Source organism: Dermacentor albipictus, chromosome 1, assembly GCF_038994185.2.
Source record: "Dermacentor albipictus isolate Rhodes 1998 colony chromosome 1, USDA_Dalb.pri_finalv2, whole genome shotgun sequence".
Classification (NCBI taxonomy): Eukaryota; Metazoa; Arthropoda; class Arachnida; order Ixodida; family Ixodidae; genus Dermacentor; species Dermacentor albipictus.
In genome coordinates this window covers 126,058,460-126,083,268 of record NC_091821.1, presented here as the reverse complement: position 1 = coordinate 126,083,268, position 24,809 = coordinate 126,058,460, and the positions used below count along the sequence as shown (strand labels likewise).

At 43.6% G+C, this 24,809-nt stretch overlaps 1 protein-coding gene across 6 annotated transcripts in view; it reads left to right on the top strand.

Annotated features, from left to right (window-relative positions):
• Positions 1 to 24,809, top strand: part of raskol (Ras GTPase-activating protein raskol) — a 249,508-nt gene that overhangs the window by 84,658 nt on the left and 140,041 nt on the right. For 4 of the 6 annotated variants that reach the window (XM_065451146.1, XM_065451145.1, XM_065451147.2 and 1 more), the window contains one exon: positions 13,410 to 13,460. The exons of the other annotated variants lie outside the window; for them this stretch is intronic. In XM_065451146.1, the coding sequence (XP_065307218.1) occupies positions 13,410 to 13,460 (51 nt within the window). The remainder of the gene's footprint in view (positions 1 to 13,409; positions 13,461 to 24,809) is intronic. 6 annotated transcript variants of the gene reach the window in all.

The window sequence follows — 24,809 nt, the reverse complement described above, 5'->3', positions numbered from 1 at the left end:
GTGAAATTACTACGTGCCAACTTAGGGGACCATGAACTCCCTAGCAAAAATTCTAATACAAAAACTAATAGCCTATGAGGTTATTGACACTAATACAGTCTATTATGTCTATTAGTGTATTAGTCTAATAGAACTATTGGTGTATTGGCCTATTAGTCTGATAGGTCTATTGGTGTATTAGTCTAATAGGTATATCTGCGTATTAGTCTAATAGGTAAATCGGCGTATTAGTCTAATAGGTCTATTGGTGTGAAAGAAAAGGTTTCAATGCACCAGTTACAGAATGAAAAACAGGCATAATTGCTAGAGCATTTATTAGCACACAAATATTTTTACAGATTTCTCTTTCGAGATCTTCATCAGGTCAGCAATCTTGATTGCCAGAGCTTTTACTCCACCACTTTGACTAGAGAACGTCCTTTTTGGGTGGTCAAAAAAACCTGGGTAGAAACATACACACATATAGAAACATTTAAAAGCAGGGGTGCTAGTTCTACCACTAAATCTTTAAGCAGGCAATATTTGCTTCTAAATTGGAATAATACGGCCCCGTAATTTCCAAACTAATTTTAGGACAAAGTGTGATATGCTTACGGTAGTTTGACATGTTTATCATAAAGAAAAATGACGCCATCTGATATGACAGAACAATTACACAGCACATAAAATGCACCAAAGATGTTCTGTATGTTACATCGAAACTGTAGGCAGAGAAGAAACAACTCTAGACAGAAATCGTCGGAAACATGCATGTCACTGCTGCTATGTGCACAACAATCGGCCCAATCACACTGTACTGAAGTACATCTACCATTGAGATAAAAAGAAACGACTTTATACTATACTATAGAAGCATAAATAAGTACAATAGTTACCTCCAAATGGAAAGGAATCAGCGCCAGCGAAAACACATCACATCGATGCATGCTGATAGATCCACGAAGCACAGGGGTAAAAACAGTTGCCTTCCGTTGTTTTGAAGTCACACAACACCCATATCCAAGTATTATACTGCAGGAATAAGATTGCGCAGACGCCAGCACCTCGGGTTCCTTAAACACATCGTTAATTCACTAAAAATCGCGCACATCTCGGCTTGACATCGCTACAGTACACTGCAACATGGCAGCCGCTAATGCACACGTGCTGTGCGCAACTACGGCTGACTACGGCCGTACTTTTGCGATCTTCCCGCCTGCCGTGTTCCCTTCTCTGCGATACTGCTCATCGATGTCAATAAATATTACGGCCTTTTATATGCGGTATTAAGTTATCAATTTAGGTTACAAGTTCAACACTGCTTTATGCGCACTCCAACAGAAGATACGGGACTAACGAAACTTCAGTGGCAAACAACTATGGTTGCTGCGATTGCACCATCGTTCGTAAACCCACCGGGCATCGCGACTCTGCCTTGCAGGTCACGGCTGGTTGTTCGTTGTGCTTTTTTTCATGGCGAAGTATTTGCTGTGTTGTAAACACTAGCTGTTTCCTCACGACTCATCGCGACGAGGCTCAACAGAGGCCTAGTTATGAGACGTCGCCAGTGAAACAAAATTGGCAAGACCATGTAGGCGCGCGTCGATCGCTTTCGTGTATATCGCTGAGAGATAAGCTTAGTGTGATGAAACTAATACAAACGTGCGAATGCTGTGTGCTGCACATTTTGTACAGCAAAATTCTTAATTATTCAGCGAATAATCAGAGACCTCTCTGCAAATGGTCCCCAATACAGGCTTAATTTTTCATAAACTTTCACCCTCGCATTAAACAAGCAGCAAAAAGGGGCTACAGAATTCAACAATGCATGTTGCATAAGAGACCAGCAACAATCTGTATAAAGCCAATAGGATGTATCAGTCTAATAACGAAACTAGCAGACATGCAACACTGTTTGTATAAGACTAATACGCCTAATACATAGGCTCTATTGGTCTTATAGGCCAATCAGTAAAACTAATAGAAATTTCTATTGGTCTAATACAAAACTTATACAACTAATACAAAACTGTATTAGACTAATACAAACTTCTATAAGAATTTTTGCTAGGGCTTGGCAACAATGCTATGTTTTGCTGGCAAAACGAGGACAATTATACTTTCTAAGCACAGTTCGTAGATGCTGTAACTTCAAAACATAGCAATATGCCATAATTATAATCACGGCATTTGATATATAAGCAGGGCTCTTATGCCGAGAAAACAGGTTGCATGAACGTTTTTTGCCAACCAGCAGCTCCCGTCGAAGGTTCGACAGATGGGAGGAGCACTTGCAGTGTTGTCATGCTGTTTGCAAACAGTGACAGGTCTGTCGACTGTGTCACATGGTGTGTTCATCTTTGTGTCAGGACCCATCCCTCTGACTGCGAAATTAGCATACTGAGTGTCAAAGTTGATGGTGAATATTTCGGAACACAAACACCTTCGAAGTGTCAAATCAAATGGACTTGTGCTCGAATACAATTGCTTTCAAATGTTTAACATAAACATACACCATAATGCGAAATTCAAAAAGGTAACGAGTCGGCCACTTTTTTTCTTGAACTTCATTTCAGTGTCAGCCTTCTTTCCATTATTTCAAAAATATGTTTGTACTCCGTGTTTGTTTAAGCATTTGCTGTGTGTAGATGACATACAGCTGGCCAGAAATGTGCTTTCTTCTTTTTCCTCATTACTGCAGGTTTCAAAACCTAGCTTCTGTGATTTACATGCTGGCTGTACTTGTTCGCAAAGATTGTGTCTGCCAAAGCACCTAAACCACCTGCGCAAGCAGCGTTTGCTTAGCTAAAATGGCGTTTTTATTAAAGTTACTGACAGTTTCACTTTGTGGACCCAGTATTCTTTTTTTAATACTGTCTGTCACCTCTGATTTGCATTTTCTTTTTCTTTTTTTAAGGAAAGAAGTGAAATTGTGAAATCAGGTTTCTGCAAAATTATCACGTCTCAGCACGTATTTGCACATGTTATGTGAAACTAGTGGGTTGGCATGATGGGTATTCATTCAGCTCTCTACAATATGAGGCACAAATCTTGCATCTATGGTAGATCAGCTCCTTTTGAGAACCTGCTGATGCCGCAGACTAATACAATGAAATAAGGCAATTTGACATCTCTTAATTCGAATTAATGCATAATTATAACTTATCAGTTGGTCCCGTCAGCGTTGCAAGTTAAAACAATCGAGATCGGTGACTGCTTTGAACATGAATGGTTTATTCAAGAAGTAAAGTAGCGCGCGCTCGCGACAAGGAGCTGTTCTCTTGCTCTTCGTGTTCGAGTGACTTGATGATATTTTACAGGCTCCCGACCACCCAACTTGCACTGAGGTAAGCTTTGGTGGGCTACTCTTTGAAGCACCTCTTTAAGAAGGTAGATGTTCCCAGATCTTCTGAGAAATACTTTGTTGCCTGTCCGAAGCAGACAAGCTCTTGTTATTCCGTCACATCCAGGGTAACTTTTTTCAATTTGCCACACTGTCCAAATGTTCTTGGACCCCGATCTTCAGTTAACACCACATTGCATTTGAACAATGGTTTCACTTGTCGCGTGTTGGCTTTGACATTGGCTCCTATTTCCTTGAGATATTCACGATGCCATCTCTTCCACCAAGCTTTCGTGAGTTTGCATCTACTTCGCCATGCTTCTTCAACTTCTCCGTTGTATGGCCCTGTTTGTCTGTCTTGAAGCTGTTGCCATCTGCCTATGATGTCTGCAGGCGTTAATGGCTTGGGCTCATTAGGTTTGCCATGCACGTAAGTTAATGGTCACTTGTTAAGCGCTCTTTCAACTTATGCTACAATTGTGCGTAGCTCCTCGACTCAAGTTGTTTTTCTTGAAATGATTTTTCGCATCGATGTCTTCAGGCTTTGTATGAGGTGCTCGTAAAATCCTCCCCACCACGGGGTGCACTTGGCTATTGTTTTCCATTGTATTTGGTATATACTGCAGTAATCCTTCACCCATTCGTGCCCAACAGCTTCAAGCATTCCATTGATTTCCTTCTCGGCCTTTGTAAAGGTCCTGGCATTGTCCGAGTAGATTATGGCAGATATACTCCATCGTGCAGTGAATCTCCGGAAAGCTTGTAAAAACTGGATGTCGACATGTCGTTAGTCATCTCCAAGTTTATTCCTCTCGCTACTGTGCAGGTGAAAATTACTACATATTGTTTTACAATCTCGTATTTGTTTTTTGCGTAAATTGTTCCGATGAAGTCAACTCCCGTGACTTGTAATGGACCCGATTCGTTAACTCTGTCCGCCAGGAGGGGAGGCGCAGTTTGAGTGGCCAGTCTTGTGTTATGCCTCTTGCAGACTATGCATTTGTTTAAAACTCTTTTTACAGCTTGGTGATCTTGCCATGTCCAGAATTTAGCCTGCAGTTGTTCTAGTGTTGCTTTAACTTCGCCGTGCGATATTATTTGATGAATGTGACGTATCATTAGTTCCATGAGATACCCATCCTTTGGAAGTACAATGGCATGCCGGCTTGATTCTTGGCTGTAGTGCAAGTGTCCTTTCTGTTTTGTAAATCCTTTGTTGTCACAGTAGACTTCTTGCCCATTTATTTTAAAGGATTTAGCCCTTGAATTAGCATTGCCACTTGTTTGCCTGAGTAGTACTTGTGTTTGTCGTATCCAATATGTCTCTGCAGTTAGAATACCTTTTCCTGTTATGCATTCTTAAATTCGTTATTATTTTCGTTATTAATGGCCTCTTGTGATGTTCTTTTCTTGCATTGTCTATGAATCTGAATACCCATGCTGTTACTCTTAGGAGCTGCTCGTCTTATGAATAATCTTTGATTTCCTAACAGAAGACACTGCCGAAGCTGAATACGAAAGAATAATAGAGTATACATGAAAATAATGACGATCTTGTGTACAATAGAGTTCAAATCCAACTGTACAGGCTTTTGAATTCTGAACTCTATTGTAGACAAGATCGTCGTTATCTTCATGACATAGTCTATTATTCTTTCAAATTCAGCTTCGGCATTATCTTCTGTTAGAAATTTAGCCATTTGTTTGTTGGCGCTCTTATGGCTTTCGCATATTTCCTTAATCTGTGCCTGCGTTGTGAGCTGTTCTCTGCTAGCTCCATCATTAATTTGCTGTTCAGCTAGCTGTGTTGATGAGCTGCATGATCCGGGAGCGAAGCACTTTCCTTTTCTTCATTACTACTTCTTTGCTCATTTCTAGGCGGGCAACAATGACGCCTTACGAGTCAGTCAGCCGTTCTGATGTTTATGGTTTTCACTTCGATCTCATCACTCGATCCAGGTCGATCTGCACCTCCACCGCCATTTACTTCTCTGCTGCTTCTTTGCAGGTTGACCTTCCTTGTGGACGGGGAGTTAGTATCCTGGTCACAGCACCATTGTTAAAATTATAGAGGCCAGTGACTGCTTCAAACATGAATGGTTTATTGAAGAAGTAAAGTAGCACGCACTGGCGATGAGAAGCTGTTCTCTTGCCCTTTGACTTCAAGTGCCTTGAATATGATATTTTACATTGCATGTATTTGAATAGGGAAAAACTCCCATAAATTTGAACTCTTAGAACCCTGCAACAATTATTTCCAACAAAATTACTCACTCTGACGGACTGCGTTTTCGACAAACCCAAGCCAAAGGGCAAAATGTCCAATGCGTCGCTACCTACCATAATGATACGTACCGTAGTAATTGAGCCAAGCTTTGCATCATGCATTAGGCCCACAGCACATGCACAGCCTCTCCAAAAAACCGGAGTAAAATGCTGCCCAATCAACATTTTAGCCTACTGTCATCAGGTGTCATACTTCAGCAGATAAGCAAATAAATGATGCAATGAAAAATTGGGCTTCTAGGGCGTTCTGCATCACCAACGGATTACCAGGGCTAAATGCTGTGTTTCCATCTGATAGGCACGTAGTCCTTGGAACATACCAGTGCGATTGCCTTTCTTTTTGCATTCCCTGCTCGAATTAGCCGCATTCGCTCAATGACCCATACATACCTGCCAACTCTCCCGATTTGTTCGGGAGACTCCCCAATTCCGACCCATTGTACGAACATTGGCCACCCTGGTGCAGTACTTGGCCACAACTTCCTATATGAATACAACAATCGAACCCCGGCCCTCAGTCCCCAGCAGCTGCGAAGCAACTGACCATGGCGGCGGTCAGACCTGTAACGCAGCAGAGGGTGCTAAGAAGCACATGACCGGGATAGTTGGATAAGTATGGGAGAGGCCTTTGCCCTGCAGCGGACGTAGCCAGGGTGATGGTGATGATGATGATGATGTACAACATGGCCATAAATCTCCTGAGAAACTGACCCAACCCTACCACGAAAAAAAAGCAAAAAAAAAAATTCTGCAGATCCCACGCACTGTAGGAATCGTAAGCAAAGCTTTCTATGCTGTTTCTGTGCTTGTAGAAAGGTAAACGATGCAGTTTCTGGAATTCTTTTGTGGGGGAGCATGGATAATTACAGTTGTCCAAGAGGCTGATGTGGCGCTGCCGAGGCAGCTCCAGAGGGCACTGTGTACACGAGACACGATGGAAAAGTCTAAACAAATTTCTCACATCGCCTTTCCTCACTGCCATGCTCCTTCCACGTATATACAAGCTCTGAACCACCCTCCGATGCGGCATGCAAGATAGCAGCAGCAGTACAAAAGTAAAAGGAAAGGGCAAAGAAAGCTTTGCTTTTTAAAACTGCGTCATGCAGCACAGTCACGTAATATTTGCCATTATAGTGTAGGTAGATAGATATTTGTGTGTAGTCACTGTAGGCCTAAATGTGTTCGCTTCAGATTGAGACCTGCGTTGAGGAGTGCGTGAGGCTAATAATATGCATTGCATAATGGCTGAGAGAGAGAGAGAGAAACATTTATTAAACGAAACAGTGTCCCGAGCGAGGCCGGGTATCACCCTAAGGTGGGAGGGCTCCTTAGTCCAGGAACCCTCTGGCTTCGACTGCCCTCTTGGCCCTGGCGACGAGTTGTCGCTGGTCTTCCAGGTCCCCGAGGGTTAGCTTGGCCTCCCACGTTTCGAATAGGTCGTTTGCTTGTATTGCTCGTTTTGCGTGCGTTTCTGGTTGCATTTCGCTGCCTTCCTGCCACGGGCATTCCAGGAGCAAGTGCGCCAGAGTGTCGGGTACGTTGCAAAGTGGGCAGAGGTAGCCGTGGAGCGTCAGGTAGAGGCGATGCATTATCGTTCCGTGCGTGTACGTATTACTTTGCAGGCGTCTAAGGATTAGGCTTTCTTCTGTGTTTTTTTTTTTTTTATCACCTTCGCCACAATACAAGCCTGCTATGTGATGAAGCATACAAGAAAGGAAAGGGGTCACTGTCACAGGACATAGAACATGTTCCTTAAAAAGTCCTTGAAACACTTTTTGAACATAGGAAGAAAACGTTGGTGATCTGTAAAAAAGGCTTTTGTGAACGTGTCGAAAACAGACGAAAAATTGCTTGCTCTTGCTTTCACAATGTAATCGTGCAGCGTCATCACTAGCAGCTGGACCCACCAACAGCTATTGGCTGTTTTCATGATTGTGAGAACATTCTCAGTAATACTATCATTGCTAATTTTGGGTTAAAGAAATCAAAGTGCATCTCAGTAAGACCGAAAAAACATTTCATCTTTGCACTGCCAATCTACACAGGACAGTTGCACGTAGCTGCATCTGCTGTGCATGGCCTGCTAGCTAGCAGAGGCGTGCTTTGTAGCGTAGTTTACCGCAGCTGTGACAGAGTGCCGCAACAAACCCTCTCGCTGCCAAGACACTAAACTTTTGGGCTGATTTTTGCCCCCTTGACTTCTCCCCTGTGTAGATTCCAGTGGGCTAGTGGAGACGAAAGGATAAAGAAAGCCGTGCATCAGTGTGATAACTTCACTTATACTTGAAGGATGTGAAAAAATTTCCCGGCATGAGATTCGTGAGACCTTTAATAGTGAGGCCATTCTATGATTAATTAGATAAGTGTTTCAGGGCCCCTTTAATTATATATACAAGCATGCACAGTCTCTGATCAGAATACAACCACATTGACATCTAATAAAACTGTACTGGCAACCATTCAGAGCTGTTCCTGATGTTGCTGTGGCCCAGAGGGAAAGAAATAGCAACAATCTTGGTTCACCCTGTCCCCCCTCCCCTTCTCTGCAAATCTCCTGAATTTGTGGTACTTAGATTGGCAGGTATGCCTATGATTTCTGAGGCAGTACTTACAAAAATGTATGGTACAGTCGCTGACTGATAATTCACATAGCTGCGCAGGAATTTCAACCGCCTTACAGTGTGTCACTCGAAAATTTAGACTTTTGCTGCTCCACCTGCATGACCGCGTGCTCATTCGACCACCAAGTCGAGCAGAAAAACCTATATTTTGATACGTCGCCAGCACCTCTTTGAAACCGAAAGTATCGTAGCCTTTTCACCTAGTCAAAGTGATGATTTGGACAAGTTGGTCATGCATTGCAAAAATGTTTTTTGTGTGAGAAGACACTGAAAAAGAAAGGAGGGTACAGGATACACAGGTCGCTACTTACAGCTCATTTATTTCGAAACAGAGCATGCGCTGATGTACGAGACACACTATGGTATACGCATATTCAGTGCACACTATTCTCCAGGTAAGGAATTTCTCTGAGAGACAGCGAGAGAGAAGGCATGCTTACACAATTCTCATCTAACTGTCTTATTGCCATGGCTTTGATGATTTGCCTAGTGTATCGGTCCTTGCTCTGGCCTATTGTTGAACATGCAATTAAATTCGGCTTGTAAAGGCAATCCCTGCAGTGAAAGGCAAGATGACTGTAGTTTCTTCTTTGAAATTTATAGTTGTGGTGTTTCAGATATTCATTAAGGCACCACCCTGTTTGACCAATGTAACTTTTCCCACAGCAGTGTGGGATCTCATTGATCACAGCCATAGATCACAGATCAGTTTTCATTAGACGTATCTATCTTTATGTTTTGTTGTGTATCCTGAGGGCTTCTCATTGCAGGGATTTGTCATCTTGCACAGGCGTGAAAGTTTCATGGGTGCCAAAAACAGCACTTTTACTCTGGTTGTAGCCTGACCCTTTTTAGATTGTGTGACAGCCAATGAATACAGGGCAACACAACCACCTTCTGCCTTTCTTTGTTAAATAGTTGTCTGTCATTCGGAATACCAGCGTGGCTGTTCATGACTCGTTTCAGCATCCTTTCAGCTATGGGCACGAGCACATGTTCTCTCTGTCTGCTTCGAAAAAGAAATATCAAGCATATGGTGACATGACTTATTCAGCATATTCTTACTTACTCCTACCCAGCGGAAAGTGATATACTCAATGTGGTATGGTCTGGTGTTTAATTTTTTTTTTTTGTTTCGTAGACAAATCTAATTTATTATATCCATTAGTAGCGCAATTTTTCTTTGTTGAAACAAGGTTTTAAATACATCGGTCTCTATGGAAATTTCAAGGGGAATTTCATTTGTTTCGTTATATCCATTATTTTTTTATATCCTCCTTCCTTATAATGAGGTTCGAGTGTATATGTGTGTGGCAGTGTGTTGGCCAGCTTTTCAGGCCACTTGTAAAACAGAGTTATTTTCTGATGATTCCAATATTTCGGACCCCATTAATTCAGGCATTTAGGTGGTCCCCACTGATTCTAAATTATCGGTCGGTGACTGTATTGCACTCTGTACTGCACATGTTATCAAGTGTGATATTCAATGGTGCTCTCTTTTGTTAGAACTCTCTTTTATTTGAATAATTTTCTTGTCCCCTTGGAGTCCAAATTAATGAGGTTCTGCTGTATATGGGTTAAATAGAAAGGATATAACTCTGGAAGACTTGTCAAGAGCTTAATGTGCAATAATAGCTGGACGATTGCATTCCATGTATTCCCCACTTGTAATTTAAAATGTTCAACACAAGTTAAATTGCTGGGCCTAGTAACTTTTGGGATGCTTAGGTACGTTATGTACTCCTGCATTCAGAGCAGCTGATTGATGTTTTTTCAAAACATCGCAGTATTTTTTGCAACCATGGGTAGTCTAACTGAGAAGTAGCTGGGTGTGCCTAATATGACACACAGTTCAAATTCACTTTGACAAATTTCAGAGAATCTAAAAAAAATGTGTCCGCTCAAGTAATGCTCATACAGGTACAACTGAGCACCTGTGCTTGCTGTCATTGCGGAGTTGTAATTGTTCTTTAAGTTGAATCGTTTTTTTATTTACGTTTGACCAAGGGCTACGAAACCATATTTTATGCTCCAAGTGACCTTTGATTGCATGTTGCAACCCTTGAATGCAAAACCTAAAGGAGCCTGCTACACTTTATTTACTGGGCTAGTGAATCCACAAAATGTTAGTGAATCCCATTGTCATGAACTCAAAAGTCAAATGTTACAATTTGGAACTCGGCATAGAACATCCATTCTTAATAAAAAGGTGGTTTATTTTATCCCATAAACATTTCAAATTCTTCCCACGAAGTGGCTGGCCCACTGGCATATCTCTACAAAGGTGGCTGTTAGCAGGCATTTTTTTTTTTTTTTCACAGATCATAAACAGTCATTACCAGCTCATGAACAGCAGGAGCCACAGTGAATATAGCTTCAAAAGAAAGCAAACACCTAAAGAACAGAAACAAATGCGGAGCAGCACCGGAAACAGTCTTAATAGGCACGTCAGGTTGCATAGATAAAACCAACTGTAGCCAGTTTATTTATGCAAGAAAAAGAAAGCTAGCAAGATCAGGCACCATTGGGCCCAGCATTACCCTCACTAGCAGAGTGTCATATGCAACAAATGATGAACTAAGAAAAGCCTCAAAAGTTCGTAAGGCAAGTGCTGGTGCTTGATAATTTACTGAATGTAGTACCAAATTCTTTAGAAAATGAAGAATGAACACGTTGCATGCAAAAGTATGTGTTCACAGCAACGTGTTCAATGGCTTTTCTGGCTACTTCTAGGATAAACATACTTGATTTCTGGCAAATCAGTTATTACCCGCCGTGGTTGCTCAGTGACTATGGTGTTGGGCTGCTGAGCACTAGGTCGCGGGATCGAATCCCGGCCACAGTGGCTGCATTTGGATGGGGGCGAAATGTGAAAACGCCTGTGTACTTAGATTTAGGTGCACGTTAAAGAACCCCAGGTGGTCAAAATTTCCGGAGCCCTCCACTACGGCGTGCCTCATAATCAGAAAGTGGTTTTGGCGCGTCAAAACCCCATAATTTAATTTTTTTTAATTATTTCAGACTGATTATTCTCACTTTCAGGTTGTCTCCAAGTCTGAATTATTGGTCATTGACTGTATACTTTGTCCTTTTTACAGTGTTTCATGAAATGCACCCTTATGATACCACAGATACAACTACAGTCACAACCTTTCTAGTACTTCACATGTTTTTCAAACAGAATAAGAGAATCATACTTCATAATTTTCAGCTCACACCCATGCATCTAAGTGGCCACAGTCAAGCTTCTACTCGTTTGCAATTCAGTACTTCAACATTGTGTCTGTCAGCTAGTTGTGCCATGGCACTAATGTTTGGCAGCATGAAGTCTGTTAATTTGCACTGCAAGAAGATGGCAACAGTGACTTGTGATATATTCTGAACAGTCAAAGCAAGCTACGCTACACAGGCACAGATGGCTTTTAGTGCCCTCTTGAAAATTCTGTGAGAAGTCTATACAAAGTGTATCACATAATTTGTGCCAAGGATTTAAAATGGTTAGCCGCAGCTGAATGAAAGCAATGGCATATAGTTTTCCATCAAGTGGCTCTCCTTAGAGTATTTTTTATATTCCGCTTAATTAATTAACGAAGATAAATTATGCAAAATGTTTAATATTCACTTTAGGGCCAAGTGTGTTTTGTTGTGTTGTAGAGGGGATTCAAAAACAACCAATCCAATTTTTTGTGGCAATGTACATGCTGCGTGGCGATTTTTTTTCGGCGTTTAAGGAGCCCACGAAATATGAAATAAAACCATGTGAATGCGATCGTGCGCTATTGTATTGCAGTGCTCTCAACCATGAATCGAGCCTATCGCTTATCAGGGACAACAGCGCTTCCTTTCCCGTGTGCCACCGCCAAAGATGCTGACACACTGTGGAGCCGATGCCTAAAGCCGTGGCCACTCAGATCGCCGCAATCCGCGTACACGGTTCTTTCTCATGAATCGCGATTGAAAGCGCTGCAATACGATAGCGCATGAGCACAGTCACGTAGCTTTATTTTATATTTCACTGCTTTTCTTCGAACACCAAAAAAAATCACCACGCAGCATGTATGTTGCCACAAAAAATTGGATTGGTCGTTTCTAAACCGCCTCTACAATGCAACAAAACACACTTGGCCCTAAAGCGAATATTAAACATTTTGCAGAATTCATCTTGGTTAATTAACTAATTAAGCCAAATATTTAAAAAATACTCTAAGGAGCACCACATGACGGCAAACCATATGCCGTTGGTTTCATTCAGCTGCGGCTAACCACTTTTTAAAAAATCTGTGGCACAAGTTACGTGAAACACCCTGTATATTGTTTGATCTGTGACGCTCATACTGTTGACAGGTTTTCCTTGTAAAATTTTTATTATTCCCTGTTACACTTGTTGAATGAAAGTGATATTGATGTGAGGTAGCTGACACGTCAGAGATTGGATGCCATTGGTACCCTTTATGAAAAATATTTGAAAATGTTCACATGCATGTCGCACCCTCCTTCATGATGCACATAACATCTTCCATACATTAGGCAGGCTTCTCTAAAAAGCAAGACTGAAAAAACAGTGACTTGTGCTGTGAAGAAGAAATCTAGAATTGGTGGTTACGTGCATGTAACAAGCGCTACTTTAAAAACACTAACTCACTTTAATTTTTCTTTTCCCATGTTCTGAAAACTACATCATTGCAGTCTACTAGTATAGAGAGCTAATGGAACAGTTAAGGGCTTAAAGTTGTTCTTTTCCCTTTTTTTTTCAATCTCTTATAGTGCTTGGTGTGGCATCAGAGGAGTTGACCTCATAATAAATTAATAATTTCTAAGCTTTCATGAAAGAATCTGTTTGCCAAACGTGCCCTTTATTTCATGTGGCAACCATTGGTTTAATGTCAACCTGCTTAAATTTACAGTCGCTGCCTTACTTCTCACCTCTATTCAGACTGTAATACATGTAGCAAGCTGAGTTTAATACACATGTTCTTCAGCACTCATTCTTTTTCTTTATTCACATCTGCTTAGTGCACAACATCTTCCACTGAATATAGCTCTGCCTAGCACATGTTAATGAACTTCAAAGTGCCTTCAGCTAGCTAGATACAAGGAATCGAAGATCCTTTAGCCTCTATGTACTATTCATTGACTGCATTCACTAAATTTCTTATGTTGTTGTTCTTACTTTTGTGCAGTTCAGATAAAACGGACGTTCAGGTCTACTAAAGCTGTTTGTGTTGGAATAGGTATGTTATTTCTTGTCATTTACAATACTCAGTATAATAGTTGCAGTGAGTTATCTATCTACAGTGACTTAGCAGATCAAGCATTGCACTGCTGAGCATGAAATTGTAGTTTCGATTCCTATTTCATGAAGGGTGAATACAAAACTAGTGCCACAATAGCATTTTACAGTGTGAGTATCGCAGCAGGCCTAGTTAATCTCGAGCCCACTGCAGTGACATCGCAGTTGTAGTACACTGTGTACGAATGTGTTTTTCGCAGAACTCCATTAAACTGAGAGGCTTAGTTATACAAATGTGAAACTTATAGGGACACCAAAATGCAGTATTCAGTCTGGCTGTAATAAACATCTGCATGTCTGTAATTGCAAATAGGTCAGTCTGACCATGAGCAGAAACTTGGTCAGCCAAAAAGGACGTAAAAATGAAAAGCAAACGGCAACACCACTTTGGCACTCCCTTGGTGTCACAGATTTAACAGTGTCTACTCGGTGATAATTAATTGTATATCAATGAAAAAAAATTTCACATCCTACTATAAGTAATCAAGCATTCACCCTAGCAACTTTTGGAGCCTTTTCTAAACAGAAAGGGTCCAGCACATTAAAATACCACAAAATTCATGATGACACTGATGTCACTTATTCTGCAGTTCGTGCATGAAATTAAGGGAAGAAATGTTGCATCTTTGTTTTTTCCTCCATCACAAAACGTTTTTCTGCCAAAGAAACATGGGCAAAGTACAGGAAGACTAATTTACAAGTTTAAATGTATTTAGGAAATAACACATTTAGGAAATAACATAATAATATCTATATTTATAATAATAACACAATAAACATAACATATTTAGAAAATAACCACATACTAATCACATACAATAAGTACTGCGTACTTCTTGCTTAAAATTGCAGTTGATATAATATAAGCTTTTGCACTTTATTCTGTGCGTATTACGAAGTAAAAAAAAAGTCCACGCTAACGAGTGGCGTTCACGTCCCTCAATGCATGGCGGCACACATGATTGCTGTTGTACGTGAGTGAACTTCTGAGCACACATGTGAGCTGAAATCCTTCATTCCAGCTCACTCAGGTCTTGGAGAGATGACATGTTCGGCAAATTAAAAGTGCACACATGGCTACAGTCAAACCCTTAGGGCTCAGTCACACTGGCGACTTGAGGAGGTCGCGCGATCATTTGCGACTCGCAATCATAAAGCGAACGAAGGCGACTGATGTTCACACCGGCAAGCCCGGCTGAGCGCGACCCGCAAGTCGCAATCCCGGAGATTATCGTTCTCAGCGAGAACTCTCAGAATCTACGCGGAATTTGAATGCGACGCGGGAGGAGGCCGGATGTAGACACATGAAAGATCACTTCCGGTGCGCCGTTGATTGGTTTATCACTTTTGCGACCACGGTCGCGCGACTGAAAAATCGCGCAGAGAGCGACTGGCCCAAAATGGTCGCTTTTCAAGAAAGGCGACCGTTTGCGACTGGTCGCTTTGCGACCAACGTGGTTGCCCGACCACTGTCAGTCGCCGGTGTGAATGAGCCCTTAACCTTTGGTGGTAGTCGAACCCACAACCTTTGGTGTTAATTAAGGCAAAGTTAATTATGGCACTTGAAGCAATGAAACCCACGACCTGTGGGTTTATAATTAAGGCAAAGTTAATTAAGATAGCTTATTAAGGTAGACTTAATTGAGGCACTCGAGCCCACAACCTTTGGTGGGAGTGAAACCCTCAACCTTTGGTGTGAGTCGAACCCACTGACCTTTGGTGTTAATTAAGGCGAAGTTGACCAAGGCACTCGAACCCAGGACACAGCATGGAGATATGGGCGAGCTGGCCATATCTCCAAGTTGGATTCCAATTGTCATCGTGAAGAATGAGAGTCACACCCACTACCTTTGGTGTTAATTAAGGTGAAGTAATACATGGTTAATTAAGTTACTCGAAACCACAACTTTTGGTGGGAGTCAAACCCACGACCTTTGCTGTTAATTAGGGTGAAAATTAAGGCACTCAAGCCTACAACCTTTGGTGGGAGAAAATAAGTATAATAGGAAGTAACAATGCATTAGAATGAAAATGTCAAGTAAATTTAATGAATTTCTCGTGAGCGGTCAAATTTTTGCCTTCATCCTCTTTAGTGTATGCTAAAGTGACTGTGACTTTTTGATAAGGCACTTTTCTTTTTCTCAACATGCGTTTTGTAGACAGCAAGGAACAATAAGCTGCAGTAGCCACAGTGGTGCTGCGCATCTCAGATCATCCCGTTGAATTGTGCTGTGCCTGCATTCAGTGCATGTGTGAGTAACATATAGCTACTGCATTGCATGAACAACCAGATAATTTATATGTGCAGTAAATGCTGCATGTTGCGAGCTTAATGCTGATGACATAGCATTGGTTTCATGTTTAGTTTCATCAGTATTGGGGATGCAACTGAACCATTATGTATTGCATTTTCGTATTAGTAGACTGAGCTCATGGCAAGCTTCACTGTGCTACTGCAGGCACAAAGAATAGTTGTTGTGGCCACCCTTAGAAGACTTAGGTCCAAATTCTAAAACCTGCCTTACATTACTAAGGACGCCTTCATTGCAGTTAGGCCACCTTACGTCAATTCTGAAAGCTTCCTTTTTGAAGCATCCTTAGTAGAGGCTTCCTTGGCACTCCCTTACCGTAAGGTATCCCAGAAGCTACCTTCATGCTTCCTTTCCTTCCTTTTTTTGCACTAAGTAAGTTCCTTGGCAGTGCCTTTCCTCGGTAATTTCACTGAACGAGAGGTTCTTCGCAATGCTTGCACACGTGATGCTCGTCTGCGCATGCGCAATTATACTTTCCGGTGGCCGGCTGGCCGGTGAGAAGAAAACGGTGGCTGCGAGTTTGAGCAGATGGTAGCACGCTCTATGCGAAGTGCAAAGTACAAGCAAGCATTGTGTCCTTGGCCTCCAAGATACTGCAGTGTGTGTGCTCCTTGCCGCACATGCCGCCAAATCTCTAGTCCATGTTGAACTAGTGCAGCCTCTTTTGTTAAGCCTACAGCAACAAAATATTGAGAACCAGTCTGAGGAACAGCGCCCAACTGTCACCAATTCTTTGCTGTCGAAGCATCATGACAAAAATCTAAAGTAACTGCACGTATCAGTTGAAAACGAAAGGGCGAAACAGCACAGGACGAAAACTTAGTATACCCAAAGCAGCCAGCTTCCCCGCGAGGTGTTCTTAAGTGTGTTAGCCGTGAACGTTAATCAAGAAAAAGGGTATGCGTCTATATACTAACGATATAATGTAACAAAAAGTGTTTGACGAACTAACTTTTTTGCTGAATAAAGACATTTGGTGACACTTATAACAAATACCCTTGAACCCTGACACGTGGAATTCGTTATTTACCTAACGAAAAGATTCCTCTCTTTAACGAAAAGATTCCTCTCGTGAGTGTGGCTGAAAGGAGCTTTCAAAATGCACTTGCTTCCTCCATGCATCCTTCCTTCACGGTAAGGGAGCATGAAAGGCTCCTCAAATAAGGTTAGGAAGTGGCCCGAATAAAGGAAGGTTTCAGAATTTGGCCTTAAAAGTCTCTTTTTTTTTGCACATTCTTACCCTGGCAAACTAATTTAGGCCTTGAGATTAATAGACGGATGGGTGCACACAAGGAGATAAGGGGAGGACAAGCTTGTACACTAGAGAACACACATCTACACCAAAATGCACCCCCCATTGCAAAGAAAAACGTAATCTAACTTACTTGTAAAACTTGCAGTGCAGCTTTCCTCTGTATTCAGCTCAAGGTTGCTTTAAGCCTAAGTGGAAAGACTGAGACGAGTATTGACATTATTACACTGCCAGGACAGGTCTGGGCCTCCCGAAACACCAGTTTCGGGAGACCCAGTTGTCTTTTTTTAGATGTGCACTAAATTTGAGTAAATGCAACATATGCAGTCTTTAAAATAATACATAATGGTAGCTTGTTAGGCTAATTAGTGATGTTGCATGATTAAACAGTGTGAGAAGACACAATACATGAATAGACAAACATACACAGTGCTGACTTGCAACTGTGAGGCTTAGTTTTGAAGCATAAAATATATGAGCGATTTCCACCTGCTTATTGGGAACTTGGCAACCTAGTGACTGACCACCTAGCTCTCCACTACAGCAAGTATGGGTGCAGCCTGAAGTTTGAAGGCGTCTGTGTCAGTGACAAAAGGACAAACTCAAGCACAAGATAATTGAGACACATGAGATGGCTCATCTCAGTGTCCTGTCCGTCGGCCAACTTTATGTGACCTTGTCTGATAAAGAACTGTCCTTCGAGAATAAGTAACATGGTTTCCAGGCTCTTTGTTAAGCTCCTTCGAAAAACGGTGAAGATTTGCTTCTTTGAAACTCGTCACCTTTTTTTGTCTGCTAACGCATATGTTTTCTCTCCCCCTTTGGCCTCCCTTAAATCTTTCCTATTAACCTTGCTCTGGGTCTGCTATCTACTAAAAGCTAATTTTTCCCACTGAACAACACAAAACTTATTCAATGTTAACAGCACAACAAACTCGGATGAAGATATATGCAAGAATGGCAAGAATGAGGCACTGACTTTAAACTCACGATTTATTTTTCTCGCTGTCCCCTTTTGTAGCTAAAATGCTACGGCATGGCACGTATTCTTCACCATACTCGAGAGAGCAACACTGGAAAAAAGGGGGGGGGGGAGGAAACTTGCGAAGCAAAAGCCTTTTACCTCACACAGCTATCATAGTTTCAGCAGTGCCATTTCACAGTCAGTGAGGGCACTGTACAGCTAGGTGACACATCTTTCCTCATTTCTTTTAAAAGAATGCCTCCATAATCTTGCATACCACGGGGTAATGGTGCCAGTAGAAACACTCGCAGCTACTTTTGCTGTGGCTGGCATATGCAGCTCTGGCAGTGCACTAGCAAATGCAAGTGCATTGCTGCCTTACTACTTTGTTCACCGAGGTTCTTTTCCTGAGGTTCCTCCCAGCCTGCAAAATGTAGATATGACTGCAGGAGAAGGGGATCTTGTATACAATGGTGCATGTGCACGGCACAAAGATGGTGGCATGTTCGTTTTGCAATGACCTCATGAGGTGCCACCTATGTGATTTCACCTTTAACCTTCTGCACCTTGCCACAACCTTCAAACGACGTGAGAGGCCATGAACATAGGGCAATACTGCCTTCTTTTTACATGTGGAATCCGAGGTCGTAGTCTGTGAGGACCTAAGGAGGCCAAGTATCTGAAGTGGCTAACGTGTGCAAGTTCCGAGAAGCTGTTAAAGCAATTGAAAGTGGAAAATTACAGCGCACAACACAGCCAACAATGTTGTGGCAAGGTACGGGTTGGACTCGGTTCATTCATCATGGAAAAAGTTTGGCTTTATTAGTGCAGAAGTTGAAAGGCACATTCACGCAGATGGTGCCTCCTGAGGACATTGCACAAGAAACACATACCACCGTGTTCATGCCCTGCACATGCACCATCATATATGATATTCCCTTTTCCTGATCATATTTTCACAATGCAGAACAGGACATGCAAACAAGAGACGATGACGAGGAAGTGCTATTGTTGCTGGGGCACTTCCGCCGCCATGTTCTAGTGTCAGCTGGTGCCTTCAGCATTTGCCTTGCATAAACAACATTTGTGCTTGTCTCTGCCTCGCAACATTTTGGTCGAGGTTCTAGGTACCAACACAGAGCTCTGCGGTGGTCTTCGCATGAGCCCTGGCTCGATGATCGACAGCCAAAGCGCCACAATGACCGACCACCCACCTCCGGTGCCGCAAACTCTGACCTCCATCGTGTTGCCCAGCCGAGACCCAGGGACCTTCAATGGCACCGATGGTATGGACGTTGAAGACTGGATTTTCTGGTATGAGTGTGTAAGCGAAAATAATCAATGGGATACAACACTAATGCTAGCAAATGTGATATTCTACCTCCGAGACAGTGCTAGCATGGTACAAGACCCACAAACACAACATAACGAGTTGGGACGTCTGCAAGCAGAACTTCTTGACCTCTTTGGAAAGCCCTTTGGCCATCAGCTGGCAGCGAAGAAGGAGCTATCGACCCATGCTAAAACGTCGACAGAATCTTACGTGGCATATATTCAAGATGTCCTCGTGATCTGTCGTAAAGTTGACAAAGACATGAACGAGAACAACAAGATTGGCAGCATCCTGGAGGGCATAGCAGATGACGCATTCAACCTCCTTATCTGCAAGAACTATGACTTGGTGGACGTGATCATCAATGAGTGCTGCACTTTCGAACTGATGAAGATTCACTGCATTACGCAGCAGTTCAACAGGCTACCAAATACAGCTTCGACATCTTCATGTGAGGAACAGCCACATGGACCTTCCTCTGTCTGGGCAAGAAAATTTGACATGGTTAATTCGTTGCGAGCTCGAAGCCATGTCTCCCATCGTTCCTCATCAGCATTGCCCAGACAACGCGTGTTGTGTCTCGCTTATACAGGCCGTTGTCGGACAAGAGATGGAAAGTTTAGGCCTCCCGTCTATCTGCCCCACTCGTGATTCTGCTATCAGTCAGGACCGGCCCCGCCCAACCACTGCTTACCCTGGAGAACACCGGACGATAGGCTGATTTGTTTCAATTGCTCGCATGTTGAACATGTCGCTCGTCATTGCTGCAGTCATTGGTCATCACCCCCTAGGTGGAGCTTCCCGTCCGACCATCCAGATCAAGGTGCTCCCCGTTTCTCTGTGCGTCCTTCATCTACAAATACTGACAACATACCTACAACCTTCCGAACCAGCCGGTCACCGTCACGCCTGTCGGTCTCGTTTACCGCAGGCCCGTCGCTCTTCTTCTCCTGCGTTTGTACCACAGGAAAACTAGTCGGTGCAGCTCCCGGAGGTGATGCTGCATCAACGACCCAGCCTGCAAATCCTCTGATCACATTGCCTACCCTTGGAAGTATATTAGACGTTGAGGTGGATGGAGTCCCTGTCAAGTCGCTCGTCGACACCAGATGTCTTTAATTACAGACATCAGATGTTGACATTACAGATGTCTGTAATGAGTGCCGTCCTTTGCAAAAGATTCAGAAAGATCCTCACGCCTGCCGTATTGTGCACAGTACGCATTGCCGACGGCAATATGCCACCAGTTGTCGGCATGTGTACAACACGAGTAACGATTGCCGGCCATCAAACCACCGTCTTATTTATTGTATGAGAGTGCTGTCCCCATGTCCTGATTTTGGGGCTGAACTTTCTTTCAACCCATTGTGCCCTAATAGACTGCGCTGCAGGTGTCGTGCAGTTCTACCTTCAGTCTGACTGCTGCTTTGTTTCTGATCCACACCATCCTTTCCTGTGTTCTGCTGAATTTGCCCGGTTGCTGCCTCAAGCCTCTACTACCGTACCTTGACCACATGTTCGACCACATGTTCCTGATGGCGACTACATCGTCTCTGCACTTGTCAACGTTATTCTACAGCATGGCGTCACATTCACAAGCACTGTTGTCGCCATTGTCGATCATTCTACTTGGCTTCCCATTCTAAATTTTGGATCTGTTGCACATGTTCTTCCCGGTAACATGACAGTGTAGTGGCCTGTCTGACACCTGTGCACGAGTACCAGATATCTCTGCTCACGCCCACTATTTCTGCCTCTGTCAGCCCTATCGTCGCATGTTCCTGTTCGGCTTCATCACCCTACCAAGACGTCGATAAAATGATTGCTACCGACCTCCCTCCAGCGCAAACTGTAGACCTTAGGTGCATACTGTTCAGTTACCGCAATATTTTTTATTTCTATGAGCACCCGCTCAGCCAGACAGCCATAGTCACTCATCGGATTCACACTGGCGACGCAAGTCCCATCCATTGTCGCCCCTACAGCGTATTTGCTGCAGTGCGCAGCGTCATTCAATTCGAAGTTAAGATGCTGAAGAAGAACATCATCGAGCCTTCCACTAGCCCATGGGCCTTACCAGATGTCCTGGTCAACACCTGGAGATTTTGTGCTTATTATCACCATCTGAACGAGATCACCAAAAAAGGATGTGTATCCATTGCCTCATATCGATGATGCACATGTCTACATGTCTACATGATGTCTACATGGGGCGAAATATTTTTCATCGATTGACCTCCGCTCAGGCTACTGGCAGATCGCTGTTGATGAGAAGGATTGCTATGGACTTTTTCAGTGCAGAGTCCTGCCCTTCGGGCTTTGCGATGCCCCAGCGACATTCAAGAGAATGATGGACACCCTTCTCCGAGGCTTGAAGTGGACCATCTGTCTGTGTTATCTCGATGACATAATCGTTTTTGCTCCAATGTTTGAAATCCACATTGAGCGTCTCACGACTGTACTTGCTATGTTTCAAGCTGCGAAACTTCAGCCACTGGTGAAATAACCATTCTCGGGCACCTTGTAAACGCCAATGGAATTCAACCTGACCTGGCCAAAATTCAAGCCATGCAAGAATTTCCTGTGCCATGCTCAGTTAAAGACGTTCGCAGCTTCATAGGCTTATGCTCATACTTTCGTCGCTTTGTTCAAAATTTTGCTGACAATGCTTGCCCTCTCATCGAGCTTTTAAAGAATAATGTCGCTTTCATGTGGAGACAGCGGCAGGCTGAAGCCTTCACAGCACTCATGAGACTCTTGACGAGCTCCCCAATTTTAGCCCATTTTAACCCTTCAGCACCCACTGAAATCCATACAGATGCTAGTGGTCATGGCATTGGTGCTGTTCTTGCCCAGATTCAGCGTGGTCAAGAGTGTAACTCTTACACAAGCCATCTTCTGTCCACGGCTGAGTGCAGCTATTCTATCACGGAACGAGAGTGCCTAGCGCTGGTTTGGGCGATAGCGAAGTTTCGCCCATAGCTATTTGGTTGAGGGCGTCTTGGGCATTGCGCTTGCAAGAGTACACTTTCTCTGTAGTGTACAAATCCAGCCATTTACATCAGGGCGTCGACTGCTTGTCCCGCCACCCTGTTCTCAGGCTTCTTCAACATTGGCAATGAACAGCGCTGTAATCCCGTTCTGCGAACCACCATGGATTGGTTAAGCTCGCCAACTCCTGATCCTTTCCTTCGTCTCTTCTGTATTTCCGACAGAATCCTGTACAAATGCAACTTGCACCTTGATGGTGCTGACCTATTGCTGGCCATGCCGGGGCACCTTCAACGCACCATGCTTCAACAACTCCACGACGCGTCCATCGCTGGGCATCTCGGTGTTACTCGCATCACCTTTGACTGAGTTCGGCATCGTTTCTTCTGGCCCGACCTCTACCGCTCTGTGCACCAGTATGTGACTGTTTGCGACCTGTGCCAATGCTGGAAGCCCACTCCCATGGCTCCAGCTGGGCTTTTACAACCCATCGATATTCTCACTGAGCCTTTCTTTCGTGTGGGACTCGACCTACTTGGCCCTTTTCCTTTCTCAACTAAGGGCAACAAATGGGTTGCGGTTGCAACCGATCATGCCACGCGCTTCGCCATTACGGGAGCTCTGCCTACAAGTTGTGCCACTGACATCGTGGATTTTCTGCTATGCAACTTCATCCTGCACCACGGTGCTCCACGTCAGCTCCTCACGGATCGCGGACGTTACTTCTTGTAAAAGGTCATTGGTGACATCCTCTACCTATGTTTTACTGAGCATCAAATAGCCACTGCTTACCATCCGCAGACTAACAGTCTCACAGAGCAGCTGAACAGAACGCTTACTGACATGCTAGCTATGTACATTTCTCCAGGCCACCAAGACTGGGACGTCGCTCTGCCATATGGCGCCTTCGCTTACAATTCGTCCCGCCATGACATTGCAGGTTACTCACCGTTTTATCTACTGTTTGTTCGTGATCCTGTTTTGCCCCAGGACACTATACTTCCGCAAGTCACACAGTCGCACACTGCTTATGCCGGCGATGCGATTTCTATGGCAGCATAGGCTCGTCAGATTGCCCGCGCTTGCCTCACTTATTCCCAGGCTTCCCAGAAGTCCCATTGTGATACGCACCATAGGGACGTGCAGTATTTACCTGGCTCCCTCATGCTCCTGTGGTCACCATCTCGTCGTGCGGGCCTATCTGAAAAACTTCTGTCACGATATTCAGGTCCCTACCGAATCCTACGACAGCTTTCGGATGTGACGTACGAGATTGCTCCCAAAGAGCCAAGCCCATCGTCGGTACAGCCAAGAACTGATGTTGTTCATGTCTCCTGTTTAAAGCTCTACATGCGTGCCTTTGCTGGACCATAATCGCTTGCGCCAGGTCACCGCACCAACCCATGCAGCATAGTGTCACGATGCAGAACAGGACATGCTGACAAGAAACGATGAAGAAGTGCTGCTGTTGCTGGGGCTCTTCCGTTGCCATGTTCTAGTGCCTTCAGCATTCGCTTTGCATAAACAATGCTTGTGCTTGTCTCCACCTCCCAACAATATCTACATCGGGCAGACCGAGAGGTGTCTGAACAAGTGCATCAGTGAGCACCAATACAATAACGCACTTGTATTTGGCAGCGCACTGCTGGAGCTGTATGTGTGTATAGTTAGAGAAGCTGCAAGCATTATACCAGCATTAAAGTGGTGAAGTTGGGCGAGTTAGTATGCATTTATAATGGTAACAGCGTGAACAAATCGACAACAGAGTGAAAGGACACAGGACGAGCACTGTCCTGTGTCCTTTCACTCCATCATCGTTTTGTTCGTGCTGTTACCATTAGGAATTATACAAACACATCGGCTCCAAGGCCTGTGATATTAAGGAGGTGGTGTTCTTCATAAAAAAAAAATTAGGAAAGATGTATCGGCCAATCATCCGTTGCCCTCATTGATTGCAAAATGGCGTTGCTGGAACTATGATAGCCATGTGTTCTTGCTTTTGTGGTCTTCCATTTTTTCTTTTCTGTCTTGCTCCCTTACGCATGGCGATGAGCACGCACTTTGCTGTTAGCTACAAAAAAGGGACAGTGGCACAAACAAATGATTGGTTGAAAGCCAGCAATTTGTGTGTGTACACACTTCTTATGTCTATCTCCGTTCCAGTTTATCGTGCGGTTATGTTGTGCAAAGGTACATAAGACTTTGCAGTAATCTTGCCTTTGATGGCCAGCAGGTACGGTCGGTGGGCATTAGAGCCAAAATTACTGCAGTGTTGTAAAACTCATTTTCACTCAACACAACGTACACAAACGTATGCATGCACTGAAAGGATGCCGCTGCTTGTGCTTTCCCAGTTGTCAATGGGTAGCTCTTGGCTGTCGTCATTTATTCGGTCAATTGACCTCGTCTTTTCCTAATCCACAGTTGGAGAGGGCTGA